A 15,593-nucleotide genomic window follows, 5' to 3' on the forward strand; every position below is an offset into this window, starting at 1 on the left:
TTAGTTACTGGAGCTTTCCAACTTCGGTGCGGAGGCAGTCTGCGTTAAGCTGGTCGTTTTGGTGGCAGTCACGGAAAACAGTGGTTGAACCTGCTTCCGGACCTGCTTTCCCTTAAGCCTGCAAGGTGAAAACCAATACCGATTAGCCCCAGCGGCCCTTCGGTCAACAGCCGCCGCCACTCTACTTAACCTCTCTTGCAGCAGCATCAACACTTTGCGCTTCCAGACGAACAAGAAGAATATGAACACCCCGCTGATGCAGTTGCAAATGTCCGTCGCGTAAACCAACCAGTTGTGGGAATCGGCCGCCCAGGTGATGAGCTCAAACATCCAAGTGACACCCATCACCACAAACAATCGAACGTACAGTCCGTAGCTTAAAAAATCGAACAACGAGCAGTTAGTCATAACAGTCCCGCGCCTGACACACATTCCATGCCGCCTACCGATTCCGTTCGTTTGTATATTTGCTGTGGCGCCCGGAGTCTCCCTGTAGGGCGGCTGCGGTCGAGCGCTCGATGTGGTTAATCTTGGCGGCGGTGCTGATGAAGAAGAAAAGGTTGCTGCTGACCACGAACCCTAGTGGTAGGTAAAGGTACAGCAAAGAGATCAACGTCTCAGCTGCACACAATAGGAAAGAGTTTATAAAGGGTGTCCTCAATTCGGTGAACGCACCAGCATGGCTTACCCCGAAACAAACATTGGCCATCGCCAAACCCTGGACGAATCCTGGAGTGCAGTAGCTCAGTGTTGTCGGCCACCAGGGCGAGGGCCAAGAATACCAAAGGCAAACCGTACGCGTAGCAGCAGTAAAGGGAGAACTTGCCACGGTCAGTCGTAGACCGTCGTCGTCCCCCGAACGTCCAGTAGATGTCAAATGCCATCAGGTTGAGCCAGAAAAAGCTGGTCATGAGGAAGTAGTAGCAGAGATAACCGATGGCTGTGCACCATTCGGGCGATCGGTCGATTATGCTGCGCTTGATGAGGATCAAGGTCACGTAGCTGCTGGTAAGAGCAACCACATAACACATCAACGATTTCCCGGGGATGTTGCGAAGATCCGGTATCGCTAGATAAACGAGCAGTGTGGCCACCAGGAACGGTACCGATATGATCATACCTGAAAGGGATACCCGGATAATTAGGCGGTTCAATTGTAAGCCGCATCGATTACGCAACGTACCCAACGAATGCCAATGATGCACATCGATCTGTTCCGGTGCTTCCTTTATCCACACGAAGGGGGTCGCCTCTGAGCCCGGATTAACACAGAACGTTCGACGGGCGTACACGTTCGAGCCGTACGCGAAGCTACCATCCTGCAACGATCGGACACTTGTGAAGATCACGCACCGGAAGTCGCTTCAAACAAGCCACCTTACATCGTTCAGTTCGCCTTCGTAGCCCGAGATGCGCAACGCGAATCCGGGAGTATAATTCCAAGCGGGTGGCGTCGCGTAGATCAACCAATAGCCGGCGCTTCCTTTCACGTTCACCTCACGGCTGGTCGGTGTCCAGCTTCGGTTCAGGGGTAGATCTGACTCTTCACAGCTGGTCCGGTCGATGTGGTAACAGCACACGTAGATACAGAGCCGCCGTGAGCAAACGCAGCTGTAATACTGCTGCTGGCCGTCAGTTACGTTGTAGTCGTCCGGCTGATAGACACCTGCCGCGTATCGGATCGCACCGCTCCGATCCATGATCCCTTCCGAGATGTCGATCCTGTCCTCCGTGGGACATCCGTCACCGGCGATTCCTTCTCTCGTCACAACAATCAACAAAATCACTAACACAGGGGAGAGTAACGTCCACCGCATCGTGAAGGGTGTTCGAAGTTCTTTTTCGGCAACAACCTGCAGCTCAAACGGGGACGACGCTCTGACTCGTACTGGAGCGAGTTGCTCACCTGGGCGAGTCTTAAGATCCGCAGTTACTGCAATCGACGAGGAAATCGAACGAAGAATAAATATCTGAATGGCACGCGTGCACTGGGTAAGCCGAACGCCGCGGATCGCGCATCCATGTTTAAGAAACGGTTCGGTTTTGTTTATACGCGCGCAAAAGAATACTAACAAGTTTCGCCGCCGCCGCCGCCACCACCCGCCAGACGCTCTGCTCCAGGATGCCCGCGGAAATACTTAGCACCTCAGACGCGACTCCGAACAACGGGTTTGCGCTGGCGAAGAAGAAAAATCGGGAGCTACTCTCCGGGACTGAATGGAGATTCTTCGCCACCGCCGCTGCCGCCGCCGCCGCCGTTCTGTTGTTCTATTTTGAGTTTCTCGATTCTCGAATTACCCCATCGCATGGGGCAGCCACCGGCCACGAAGTACTGAACGAAGTTGTGGGAGTTATCATGTTGCTCTCGCCGCCAGCAGGCAGACTCCAGAGGCGAACGGCTTACTCATGCGACGGCGTTCGATAATCAGATCCGCCTTTTTCCAGGAAAACATCAAAGCGCAATCAAAACAGTGGCGCGCCGTTTCCATTGTTCGAATGCCAAGTTGTGTGGGGTTTTAAGAAATAAGCTACCAACATTGAGTGACGACAGTTGCGATAAGCACACTTAAAGTATGTTTTATTAGAGAACATTATGAGGTTATATTATTACACTTAACACAAATACTTTCTGAATTCAATCGAGGTAGAAAGTAGGTTTCTTATGCCTCATGGCGTTGAAGAAGGTCAAATAAAAAACGGGTTTAGACCCATAAATTTACCATTGCCAATGCGTAACGCACCAGCTGGATGTTATCTGGCGCGGCCTTGCAAACCGATAGTCCATCCGCTGGCGAACTTACAATTAAAAATCTTACACCTTCGTATGTGCCACATTCACTTATCCTGCTGTTAGGGTTTCTTACTTTTACGGCAGCTATGATACGTTTTAAGAACATTATTGTATATTAAATGTACACAATACAAGTTGTTAATGGCACAATAAGAATATGTTTACATTACAAAAAACATCAATAGTCTTAAAAGTATTTGAATACTGTGCGCCTCAGCACGGACGCAAACCAACCGCCGATTCGCGGTCGGTGAAATATTTCACCGAAAGAACATTTCACGGCAGATCTGGGGAAGCATTTTTAAAAGGAACGCGAACAATGGAACGGTTTTGGATGCGAACGTGAGTTTTCGGGCGCAAAATAGTCCATCCGCTGGCGACCTTCAATCTGCTGCTTTTTAACCATCAGCCAGCCTTACGTCAGCTTGATCTGAAGCGATAATATCTCTGATAAAATATTAGTTCCTGCTCCGGAACCACTGGGAAGATTTATGACACCAAGCGTAGCGAGTGAAGCGTGAGTGTAGACAAAACGGGCTCGCTCTTAAGTAGACAATGTGCGTCCCAATTTGGTGCGTCGTTCCGCACGTGCAAACGACTAGAGACGTTAAGCGTGGCCGGCCGAGCTCCGCACCACGGTGCATGGTCGCGCCGTCGTCGTGAGTAGTAGCGTAAACACATCAATTTGCGTGAGTCATGTCGGTTAGGGGAACGTCGGTGAGGTTAGGGCCGAATTTCACTTCCGTCGATCGTGTCGTGCTGATAGTGCTGGTGTTCGTCTGGTGCTCACCGCGTGCCCTCGACTCCTCCCGGTTGGTGAATCTGTGCCGGTAAACACAAGCATCGTATGAGAGCATCGAGGATCACCTCGCGATCGGGACCGGCCAGCGTTGTGCCACCTCTCCGTACCAAGCACCACTCACTCCCGACCACCACCACCCGTACCCGTTATACGTACCGCTGCAGCAACAGGGTCTTCACTTTCTGCTTCCAAACAAACAGCACGAATATGACGATGCCGGTGAAAAGGTTGCAGATGTCGAGCGCGTAAACCAGCCACGATTCGCCGCCGACGAGCCAGGTGACTATCTCCACCGTCCAGGTCACACCCATGATGGTGAACAGGCGCAAATAGAGGCTAAACCTGCGGGGGAGCCGGATGTGCGAAACGTGTCAACGACGTGCCATTAGCGGTGCCGGTCTTCGTTTCCGGCCATTCGGGAATTCCCACACATACCGATTGCGATCCTTCTCGTACTTGGCGTGGCGCCGCGAATCACCCGATAGGGCGGCGGCCGTGGCCTGTTCCATGCGAAAGATGCGGATGGCCGTGATGGCGAAGAACAGTACGTTGGCACCGACGAGCACCAGCAGCGGCAGGTACATGTACAGGAAGCCAATCAGCATCTCCTCTGGGAACGATACCGGGACCGCCAATTAGGTCATTCCCGCCACCAGTACATCGCGGCTACATACCCTTGACGAAGCACCGGCTAGTGCCGATCTGGGGCCGTATCGCTTCGTGCAGAAAGTCCGTGTTGTCGGCCAGCAGGACAAAGGACAGGATCACCAGGGGAGCGCCCCAGGCGTACAGACAGTAGTACAGGAACCGGCGCCGTTCGCTCGTCCGGCCGCGACTCCCGCCGAACGTCCAGTAGATGTCGAACGACATCACGTTGAGCCAGAAGAAGCTGGCCAGCAGGGAAAAGTACACCACGTAGCCGGTCACGAAGCAGAGCGTCGACCGGTACCCGTAAACGTTGAATCGCATCAAGGCCAGCAGCACGTAGGAAACGATGAGGGCGCCAACGTAGCACATCAGCGACTTCCCCGGGACGTTGCGCATTTCCGGTAGGATCGCATACACCAGGAAGGTGGCCAGCAGAAACGGAATCGACACTAAGATGCCTGCGGGGTTCGCACGGGGGGGAAGATTGTAAATTCAAGGACGTCAAACATGGGGCCGAGTTCCGGTTCATATTTCTTTGCGAAGTAAACACGGTTGGGCAGATGCTCCGGTGCGCTGCTAGCCGTTCCAGCTGGAACCAGTATTTACACTGGACCGAGGGTTATGGGCGCAACGACGCGAAATTCCAGAGCAGAGTGCAAACGACTCCATGGAGGACGTTCAGCAAAAGAAAGTCATTCATGAGCACTCACAGGGTGCTATTTTGAGGCCATTGTGCAATGGCGCTAGAATTTACGCTACCCGACACAAAGGCGCCCCAATTGTGACTTTTCGTGCCGCTGATCGCGCGGTGCGAACCGAAACTCCCGTTCACCGAATCCGATCGCACATGGACACTAATGGAGCGCACGTGCCTAGCACATTATGCACATAATTCGTTGCACCGGCGGAGCCGGCGAAACCGGGCGAAATAGAGATCGCATCGCGCGAATCGCTCCATCGGGCAACGAGCCTGCGTCATAGCCGCGGGAGCCGTGCGGTGCGCCCGCCGTGCGCTCGTTAGTTAGTAGCCTCGGTTTAATGGGAATGGCAAGCAGCACCAGCGATCGCTTACTCACCGATCGAGTACATCCGATGGAACGCCAGCGCGTCGACCGTTTCACAGTACCCGGCGTTGACCAGACCCTCGGGACCTTCCGTCTGGAGGCAGTACTGACGGTACTCGTACACCGACGATCCGTAGGCCAGTGTGCTGTCCTGCAACGTTTCAGAGGCACAGTGAGTGAGTGGCTAGCCCTGCGGCCATAGTCTCATAATTCTCCGTTTACCGGTCTCAGCACATATTCGTTCCAATCGAGCGACAGCAGCGTTCCGTCGCACTCGGGCAGCGAGTAGAGCATATGAAAGCGATCCGGATGTTGCGCGAGGTCCACCGTCCGATACGAGGCACCGTCGAGCGGTTCCGAGACGTTTACATTCAGTTCCTGCACGGTACAGGGCTTGCCGGGACAGCAAATATGAATACACTGACGCACCAGGCAAACACATCCCCGCCGGACGCCTCCGTCCCAGAAGTGCTGCGAAGGACCATACAGAACACCCTCGTGGTCGATCCTTCCGGCAGTGTCCTCGGTGCCGTTCGTGATATCCACCGACTCACGCACCGGGCACGGTTGCCCGGCGGTGGCGGTGCCGGCCAACCACACCAACACCACGACGGCCAGCAACCAGTGCCATCGCCACCAACACCGACGGGCCGCCCTTATCGTGGGGCCGCGATAAGACCCACGTTGCATCATTTTTTTCGAATTCATTTGGACAATGTAGCGTTTCCGCACGACTAACACGAGGTCCCGCCGATCTGGGGCGGTGGCCACTCCACGCACACTCCACGAACAGTGACACGAAACACCTGCACCAGATTCATTCACGATTCACGATCCGCCACACTGGGCCGCCGAAAGCTTAAAGCGCACTCATATCCTATGACACGGCTAGTCGGGCTGATACAGAGCGAACAATTCGCGACCACGGCCAAGCGCGCACTGGCAACCGGTGTGATGCTATTTTCAACACCAACCCCCGACGCGCGGCTCTACACTTTTCATAAACAACCCCCCTTGCGCGATGCGTGCGGATCACCACCCAACCACCACCACCACCAGCTGTGCGGTGTATTTCAATTTCCGCGGAATTCTTATCGTATTGCGCCACCGGGACCCGCTAACCCCACCAGTAAGCTTCGAGAGCTACGAAGTGGACGTCCCGGACGCCGGAGAATGCCGGATGATGATTCATTTCGACGCGCACTATTAACTAATGGCCACGGTTGGGCCCGGGGGTGGGGTTTATGTTTCGCCTGACCGCCAACCATCGCTCTATTATCATCACTGTCATCAGGAGGCAGCCCATAATCAAACACGCTGGTCACCACGGATCCGCGAAAGGACCGCAAAGTTCGCGGACTCACTCGCCGACTGGTCGCGTCGCGTTTACGATGTCGCCGTTTCGATCTCCGCCCTTTTTGTTTCAAGTCCAATTAAACGGCAATAGGTACTTTGGCCGCGGCCGCCGCAGTCGATCCGACGGCGTGCGGTGCGGTTATATGGGATGTTTATGTTTCAAACATAAACGTTTGATTTGAGAACCAATAAACAATTTCTCGCACACCGAGGCGCGGCACGGTTTCGGCGGCGGCTCGATAAACTCGATCGAGGTTCCGAAGTGTTACACGATCGGTGCGCTTTGTGCACGCGGGCAATAAACAAACGGGCGTTATTGGCCGCTATTTCTGTTCCTTTAGAAACAATAGACGCCGAGGGCCAATATCCGGGAGCGATATAAAGTGCACTAAAAGAAACTCTTTTTAAGAACCTTTTCCCCTTTTCAAGACGCTTCCTTTCAAGTTTGAATGTTTACCGAAATAAATACGACTTGCAATCGATGAATTCGAGTGAGAAAGACGATCTTTGATACGGTTGAATGCGGTCTCAAAATTGTAAGTTGATTAACACTATCTGCACCGCGTACGCGTACACTTTTATCAATGACGATTAAATGCCAGTCACGAACATTAATCCGGATTAGATAGATTGGAACTCACAAAACGATGCGTACGATTTCTCAATTTATCGTTATCGTCTTCAAAGTCTTAATCAAAGTCTGGTTATTTCTTGTCTACATTTATCCATCCAAATATTATACTTTTATTAACGGATTGCTATTCTTGTGCTTCGCAAGACGAACATCGCAGCGGTTGTGGTGTCTGATCACGTATCTTACTCTAAGCTGATCTACAAATGCATGGAATGTACTCAAACAACTTACGCGGCTACGTTTAAGCAGGTTTTGCGATACAAATGGCATTTATGGGACACCGAGCTGACGGGTGCAGCGCCTGTGATTTACATTTACACAACACCAATACATTTGGTTACTTCTTGAGGATGACTACAGCGCGCTCAAAGTCGAAAGGATGAATTTCATCTGGCGCCCAACCCAGCTTCCCTCGAGGTAGATTTTTGGTGGCCGTAGCTTGATGCGTGAACGTGCGTGTGTGTGTGTGCGGGTGTCACTAAGCTATGCCTTCTATTTGGACGATACACTAAGTAAAATACTGATTTCTGCCTGCCGTACCTGTCATGCACCGGTTCCTGTATCCACTATACGATGCCCCGAACTCCGTTTCGTTATGCCCTCCGGCCCCTTTTTCGTGCTCAAGGATCCGCGATGCAGCTCCCAGTTTTTCAAGCTGATCCTCGTGACGGAACTACGAACGCTTAGTGAGATTTTGTAGAATAGTTTCTCCGTAGTAGGTATAGTCGCCTACAGACGCCGTGGTGCCACCGATCCGAAGCTGGTGTTGGTCTGCATGACCAACGGTTTTTCCGATTTGGAACCGTTGTAGGATGAAGTCGTGGTGGCCGTGGTACGCGAGCTGCACGTAGACATCGTTTGCTCCTGTCTGGTCTCTTTGATACCAAACCTGCGCAAATAATACACGGTTGGGATCTTTAGTGCCAATCTTTGAATCGAGAAAGGGGTAGAGTAAAGTGGCGAAGTCTTAGCGAACAAAACCAAACCAACACCGGTGTTTAGCGTGAAGACATTAGTGAACACTTAACAGTATGTTACAACCAACCAACCAACCAACCAGAAGCCACTGTCCAGAGACACGAATTGGGCTACCCCAAGTCACGTCAAGATCACCGAAAGTACCCGAAGATCACACCAACCGGTTGCGGTTGCGTTTACCTCTAACATGGCTTCTTCAAGGCGATCGCACACTCCAGGGACACAGGGACACCTCAACGAGCAATACACCGGAAGCGAAACAATCACAGCCTAAGGGAATCACCAACAGGAGCTACTACACCCGCTCACGTAGTACTGTCTCCCTTCCTACGGACAGCAAACAAAAAGGGAAGAAAGGAAGACGAACAACAGACGCACAGATATGCACAATGAGAGCAAATTTGACCAACAATGACAACACTGACAACAACAGACGGCTCTACATGTATGTACAAGCAATAGCACGGGGCTCAAGCGCTCTCGTTCGCCGAGGTGGCCTCCGAAGCGTGTCGGGCAGCGTCACTCACCTTCTGTAAATTAATCGTTTAATTTTCTGCTTCAACACGAACAGCGCAAATATGAGAAATCCTTGGATGCAGTTGCACACGTCCGAGACGTAGAATATCCACGCATTGTTGCCCACCGCCCAAGATATGATTTCCAGCGACCAGGTGACACCCATGACGATGAACAGCCGCAAGTACAGTCCGAATCTGACGGAGGCAAAAACTCAACATTAGCTTCAATTCATAGATATTTACATTCATTCAAGCTTTGAAAGTGAGACCTCCTTTACGGTTACTAACTCTGCCCTGTTACTAACAACCTGAAGCGCTCCGATATCGTCATCGTGACCATTGTGACAACGGATGCCATTTCAAGTGGTTTCCGTTCAATGTTAGTATAAGGCACTCAAGGAGTCCAATATAAGTTGCTGGTGGTGCCTAACGACACCTGGAGTAACCCCGTGAAAGAGCCTATTTCCGACTAACGGCCATGACCAAATTGATCTGATCAGAGAAGAAATCTGCTCCAGTCCAGCCTAGGCTCATACCTATCACGATCGTTGTCCAGTTTGGTATGGCGCTTCGAGTCTCCACGGCGAACGACCGACGTCTCGCACTGGATCTTGTAGATCCGCAGTGCAGTTATCACGAAGAACAGCACGTTCATAAACACCAGAATCAGCAGCGGCAGGTAAAGGTAGAGAAACTCGATGAGTTTATTTCCTAAAACAAGAAACGGGCCATTATTGTCGACGAAGGATCCCAAAAGGATAGCGCTCTCAAATCCAGCTTACCGACAAACAGACATCTGGTCGTGCCAAACTGCGGGCGAAGGTAGATCGGCAGCAGCTCGGTGTGATCGGCAACGATGGCGACCACCACCATCAGGGTCGGGCATCCCCACGCGTACAGCGAGTACAGCATAAACTTCTTCGTTTCCGTGCTGCGAACTCCCGTCACGCCTCTGGGGGTGGTAAAGCGGTGGGACATTAGTAACTGGGCGCGCACGGAGGGGGGCTACTAGCGGGCTACCGGGCGGGCGGACACCCGTCGAGTGAGCACAGTGGGGGACCTACTTGAACGTCCAGTAGATGTCGAAAGACATCACGTTCAGCCAGAAGAAGCTAACCATGAACGAGAAGTAGACGATGTAGCCGGAGATGACGCACGAGATGCTCGTGCCGGGGAAGGCTTGCAGCTGCACCAGCGAGAGGACGGTGTAGCCGACGCTCAGCCCCAGGACGTAGCACATCAGCGACTTGCCGTGCATGTTCCGCAGCTCCGGGATGCAGGCGTACACGAAGAATGTCATCAGCAGGAACGGCACCGAAATCAGCATGCCTGAAACGATCGCAGACGTGACGTGATTAATCAGGACACCGAAACAACGCCGACAGCCTGGCGCTGCGGGTGACGAGCAGATTGGGGGGGCCGCCCCAACCAGCCGACGATGTAATTCGGCACGGTCAATCCCCCCGACCGCCTGACGCCTCATCGCCGCACATCATCGGTAAACACATTAACAAAATTAACTGAATTCCCTTGTTTTGCGGATGATCTGTGGGCGCCATATGGGACCACATGTCAAGCTGTCAAAACGGTACCCCTGTGATTGCCGGGCCACTATCTTTTGGCGCCACGCAGAGATAGTAAAACGATACTCCACCGTCGTGGCGGCACCCACCCAGATACGATTCCCCAATGGCGACGCCACTAATTAATAACCGGCGCGAGTTTTGTGTTTCTATTTCCATTCCTACCGATATTAGCAATGTAAATTTCGGTAGCCATCGGCTGAGATCGTAATCCCTGCTCCGGTTCCTTTTTTTCGTGTCCTTGCAGCCCGAGTACACTACGCCAACGTTTATCGGTTGGTTTCCGATGTAGCGTAATATTCACGAAATCGCACAATGCGTGCGTCAGTAAAACGTGCCTCGCGGGCGGCACACCCGGGACACTCTCTGCAGGGAATCGCAATCATTGAGTTGGTACGCTTGGCTGATAGTGGCCGAGCTAATGAATCGTTGATGCGGAAAACTCATCACCAGCATATGGCCCACCGGGAGGCGTTCGTTCGCATATCTGATTCGCGGCCGTGGCTTTCGTGCTGCGGAGTGGACACCGAATGGAAATGTGCATCAATCAGCGGATTGGTGCCAGAGGTTAACAGTTGGCGAAAGCAAATAAGCGGCTGCGTTATCAACCGGCAGGATGATGAACGCAGTTCCGTTCCGGTCGGGGTTTGGATAGTCCAATGGCTCACTTAAAACTCTTTGCCCTTCTTTGACTGTCAGATAAGACGGGTTTATGCGGTGATCAACATCAGCGAGGCGTTAAGGAATCTGTTCGACGTCTACAAGAGTGCCAGATTCATTTGCTTAGCTTTACAGCAGAGCTTCTTGTCATTATGTGAACTTCTCATTCGTCAATAAACTTCTCGTCATTGAACTCGACTTTGAACGAGAGTTCATTAAACGCGTCTGGAATTGTTTCTTCAGGTTACATCTTACTAAGTGTAAATCCAAATGCAAACCCAAACTGTTTAAAGTTTTTCCAACTAAAGTCCTTTAAATACCATTCTTTCGAGGACTTCTACTGAGTTGTGTATTTATTCTAATGGCGATTATCCTTTAAAATATACTCAAAACGCGTAGCTCAACCCAATTCGTAGAAAGGGCAAGTGATGTATTAGATCACCACGAGCTTTTGGTCCAAAATGTCAGAGGGCCGAGCTGGAGAAACTCTAGCCCGAGTTGAATAAACTTCGCGTTCAAGGAGTGCCCCAAACAAGCTCATCTTGGATTTCACCTGACTTCTACCGTGTCATATTCGGTAGGAGGCGCACACATCAATATGCTTGTCATGTCAATTTTCATACTCTGCACTGGGGAATACCCCACTGACAGGCCCGCCGACGTGCCAGCCGTGGGCCAAAAAAAATATTAATCATCATATTCATAACTCCGGTAGGCGTGAGGCAAACAGAGCTTCACAGAGTGGCCATCAGCCTTGGCCGTTTGTCACAATCCCGCTACAATGCAAACCGACACGATGATCTTCCCAGCCAATGTGGTGATAAGTGCGCGATCGGTACGGAGCTGAAATGGTTGACCTTGCCCGCGTGGGCCCAGCCCCGGAACGGGTCGTAAAATCTAGCCGCCGTCGCTATCGCTGCGTAATGAGCGCTTGACTTTTGTGTGTTCCCGGCGACCCCAGCGGGCTAATTGCCGTCGGAAGTCGTTAGACCCGGTCGGTCAACATTGATTTGCATCCACAGAGCATATTCAGGCGATCCTAGCGCGCAATATTTGCACGATTTCGATGCCTTATGCTGTCACGGAGGGTCATAAAGTGAGGCTTATCGCGCTTATTCGCGCAATCCAATAAGATGCCTTGCCGTCGAAAGCAAAAGGCAACCAACGCACGGGCGACACGCGTTAATTCCTTAAATTGTAGCCTGGCAAGTGGACTCTATTGGACTAATTGTGGTGTTTATTCTACTGTCCGCCGCCTGCTACTTACCGACTGGATAGAGATGGTACTTAAACTCCTCATTCGACTCGAAGCAGACCAGCCCGGAGACGTAAAAATCGTCCTTCCGGGGCGCTATGCAGTACTCGTTCCGCGGCACAAGCATCATATCCGCAATGATAATACTGCCATTCTGAGAAAAGAAATGAAACGAATTAGTAGTTAGCATGACTGATCTTAAAGAAAATGTTTTATTTTTGCAGTGGAAAGAGCCAACGATCGTCGTTGCTTCGCGCAGAAGTTTTAGTAGCTGACGAAGAAAGCATTTAATATGCTGTTAACTGAAGCCGACAAGAAGCTGTTAGCTCACGACAACATCGCAACAATCAGCTGCCTGTATTCTTAAGAGCTGTTGACATAAGCTGCCCACAAGCGCCGGCTGCGATTAGCATAGCAGAACACTGTGATGGCACCTTGTTCCCGTTGCTGACCAGTTACCAACGCCGAGGAGTCGACCGCGGAATCTCGAATAATCGAACAAACGCTGGGAATTCGCTTTTTACGTCAACCGAGTCGAGCGTGCAGCACGCAACGTGCGCGAACTCTGCACATGACTCATCACGCCACACACGCCAGCGCGGCCAAAGATCAGCATCGCGCAAGAGATCGTAGAGAGACTCGTGATCGTTCTGACATTATAAACATTCATCACCAGAAGATGGAGTAGACTCGCCGCGTGTGTGAAAACGATCTCTAGCGGACAATCCGGTGGTCTTGCACCATTTGGAACGTAATCCCCTAAAAATAAGAATAGCGCAGGTTCGCCCCGGGACCATATTTCAAACATCGGAGGCATGACCCGCCCGTCTCAGTCGCTACAAGAACCTGTCTTTTTCCCGGCACAAGATGACCGGCGTGTTGGGATGAGAGCCGCACCAGTTTTTGGGAAAGTCCATCGAGTATTTAACGACTCGTGAACTATTTGCAAATTTTACATGGAAAGTCCCGGTTCTTTGGGAAAAGTGGAGGGTTCGTCTCGCCGATTCTTTGGGCAGACGCAATACCGATCGGTGCAAACACCTGTCGGAGTTTTATCGCACATCTGACCAGACAACCACCGACCCTGGCCCTGGCGGGGCCCTGCGGTATTTCGCAAGTGTTACACCGGTCCCTTCAAACATTTGCCAATCGTGGCCAACGTGCCAGCCTTGAGCAAGTGCGAACACCTTGCGCGATTGTTGACATATGCACCTGCAATCAGCCACTTCAGCCGATGCAGCAGTTCAAACAAATCAGATCGAGTGACTTGCAGAGAGCGCAGCCGACTCCAGGTTGGATGTTTAAATTATGAAACAAATCCAATCACCGGGAACAGGATTGGTCCTTATCAAAACAGTGCACGGCCCCGGTGTGGCTAATTGCCGAGACCGTGGGCCGCCTGGGCCACTTATCATCGGTACATACGCGTGGCGATAAACAATCGCGTGGCGTGGTGCTCTGCACGAAATGATTTATGTCGGGAAACGGGCACGGAAAAAATAATATTTGCCCCGGGCCGTGGAAGAAACATACACCGACACCGGCGTTGGCCGCTAAGGCGAAGATGAGTTCTTCAGCATCGCCAGCATTATGCGTTTGTGTTTAGAAGGGGCTTGCCAATCAGCAACGCGAGTATGTTGGGATAAACCTGTTATTTTTCTAAATAAATAATAAACTCGGGATGAAGACGGCCATCAATCATTCGTGCCGATGACGTGGTGCAAATCTGGGGATCTATCGAAGCAGTGCGACGGGTATATTAATTAACGGTTATTAATCTATCTAATCGTACTTCGTCTGAATCATCGCTATGATCTTCTTCCGTAAACTTGTTATCCGTAATCCATCAACAGAACTCGGCAATCTCGGGCATCAAGATCGATTGTGACTTTTTTGGGTACTAGGAACGATCCAGAAACAGACGGGTTGAGAACGAAATTTTGCGCTGAAGACTAAAAGAGATCGCAGGTCAATGTGATCCGCAAAACCATATGTTGAGAGACTTAGATTTTGTGCTTGGCCAACACATGTTCCCAGTCGTATAGCGAGTCAAAAATAGCACAGAACCGTTGCCGATGGAGATCTTCATTCTTCTGGTGCCTCCAGAATGTTTCAAACAATCCGAGGCCATCTACTGGCCAACTTGGTGGGCCAAAAACTTACCCTTGCGACGATCCACTCATCCTCAGGGCGCTCCTGTGGCGTCAGCTCGTACACATGCGCGCAGGGCTTACCACGCAGGAACCCGTACCCGTGGGTGCTGTTCCGCAGGTCAATTGTTTCCGTCGAACTCACGTTCACCATCAGCGGCAAGGACGCGTTCGACGACACACATACCCGTGTCAGGTATTCGTTCTCGGTGGCGCAGCACAAGCGCACGCAGATCCGCACCGCGCACAGGCAGCCCCGGACGTAGGGCGGGACGTACTTCCGTGTTGCAAAGTCCACGTAATCGTAGTCGATCGTCCGGTAGAAGGTGGAGTTGTACACCACCCCATCGTGCCGGATGTCCCCGTTCGCTAGCCGCTCGCCGGCCGTTATGTTGACCGAGTCGGTGAAGTCACACGGCAAGCTGTTGCACGCACTGAACCGGGCCCCGAACAGCACCAGCAGCGCAGCGAATATCCTGCCACTCATCCTCACTTCCGGCGCAGTTCGTCACGGAGTAAACACTGACCGGCCGGCGTTGGCCGATGGACGCTCCCGCACAGCTGGCTACCTACAGACTGGCGCGTCGAGACACATCCTTCGAAGCTCGCGCGTACCGATAGGCCCAAAAAACCAGTTCCAGCGGAATTTCTGAGCAGAACGGGAAAGTGTTTAACCCGCGCCTTGCCTTCGCTGGTGGGGCTGCCAGACTGCTCCGGTGACTGGTTTCGGGCGGTTCGTCTGCAAATAGAACGGAAGAAAAGCTAATATAAGAACCGGGCCATAATTCAGGAGCCTCCTTCGAAACGCTTCCCGCTGTACGGTAAGATTAATGGATTTGGGAGTGGACCGTCACCTTTGGGCATAATTGGACTACTATTGGGCCAGACGACGGCTACGACGACGACGATGACCAAGTGTAACGATAAAGTACCTCAATTTTGACGGAAGGTGTAGCCCATTGACGAAGGTGGGCGAAAAGAAGCTAAAGGAAAAAGGTCATCCCTACCAGACGGCTTTGCGATTAGCGCACCTAATGGGCCGCCACGACGATAAATCGCAAAACAATCAAACAATGTTTGAATCATTATTTAAATGTTTGCGCGGACCGTAAGGAATTATGTCATTGATTGCAAAAATATGAAGTTAACATAAA

The 15,593-nt window shown here is 51.8% G+C and overlaps 1 protein-coding gene across 1 annotated transcript; it reads right to left on the reverse strand.

Annotated features, from left to right (window-relative positions):
• On the reverse strand, positions 1 to 15,000 carry LOC128267031 (uncharacterized). The gene is given in 20 exon segments (XM_053003823.1): positions 1 to 118; positions 191 to 376; positions 447 to 579; positions 689 to 1,120; positions 1,184 to 1,319; positions 1,383 to 1,551; positions 2,205 to 2,332; positions 3,481 to 3,613; positions 3,750 to 3,992; positions 4,023 to 4,203; positions 4,268 to 4,699; positions 5,318 to 5,456; positions 5,528 to 6,111; positions 8,033 to 8,184; positions 8,801 to 8,986; positions 9,328 to 9,502; positions 9,574 to 9,729; positions 9,821 to 10,120; positions 12,302 to 12,443; positions 14,453 to 15,000. Coding segments are annotated over 20 exon segments (4,599 nt in total). The 5' UTR covers positions 14,927 to 15,000.
• Positions 15,001 to 15,593: the final 593 nt, after the last annotated feature.

This window comes from Anopheles cruzii, chromosome 2 (assembly GCF_943734635.1).
Source record: "Anopheles cruzii chromosome 2, idAnoCruzAS_RS32_06, whole genome shotgun sequence".
NCBI classification, from domain to species: domain Eukaryota; kingdom Metazoa; phylum Arthropoda; class Insecta; order Diptera; family Culicidae; genus Anopheles; species Anopheles cruzii.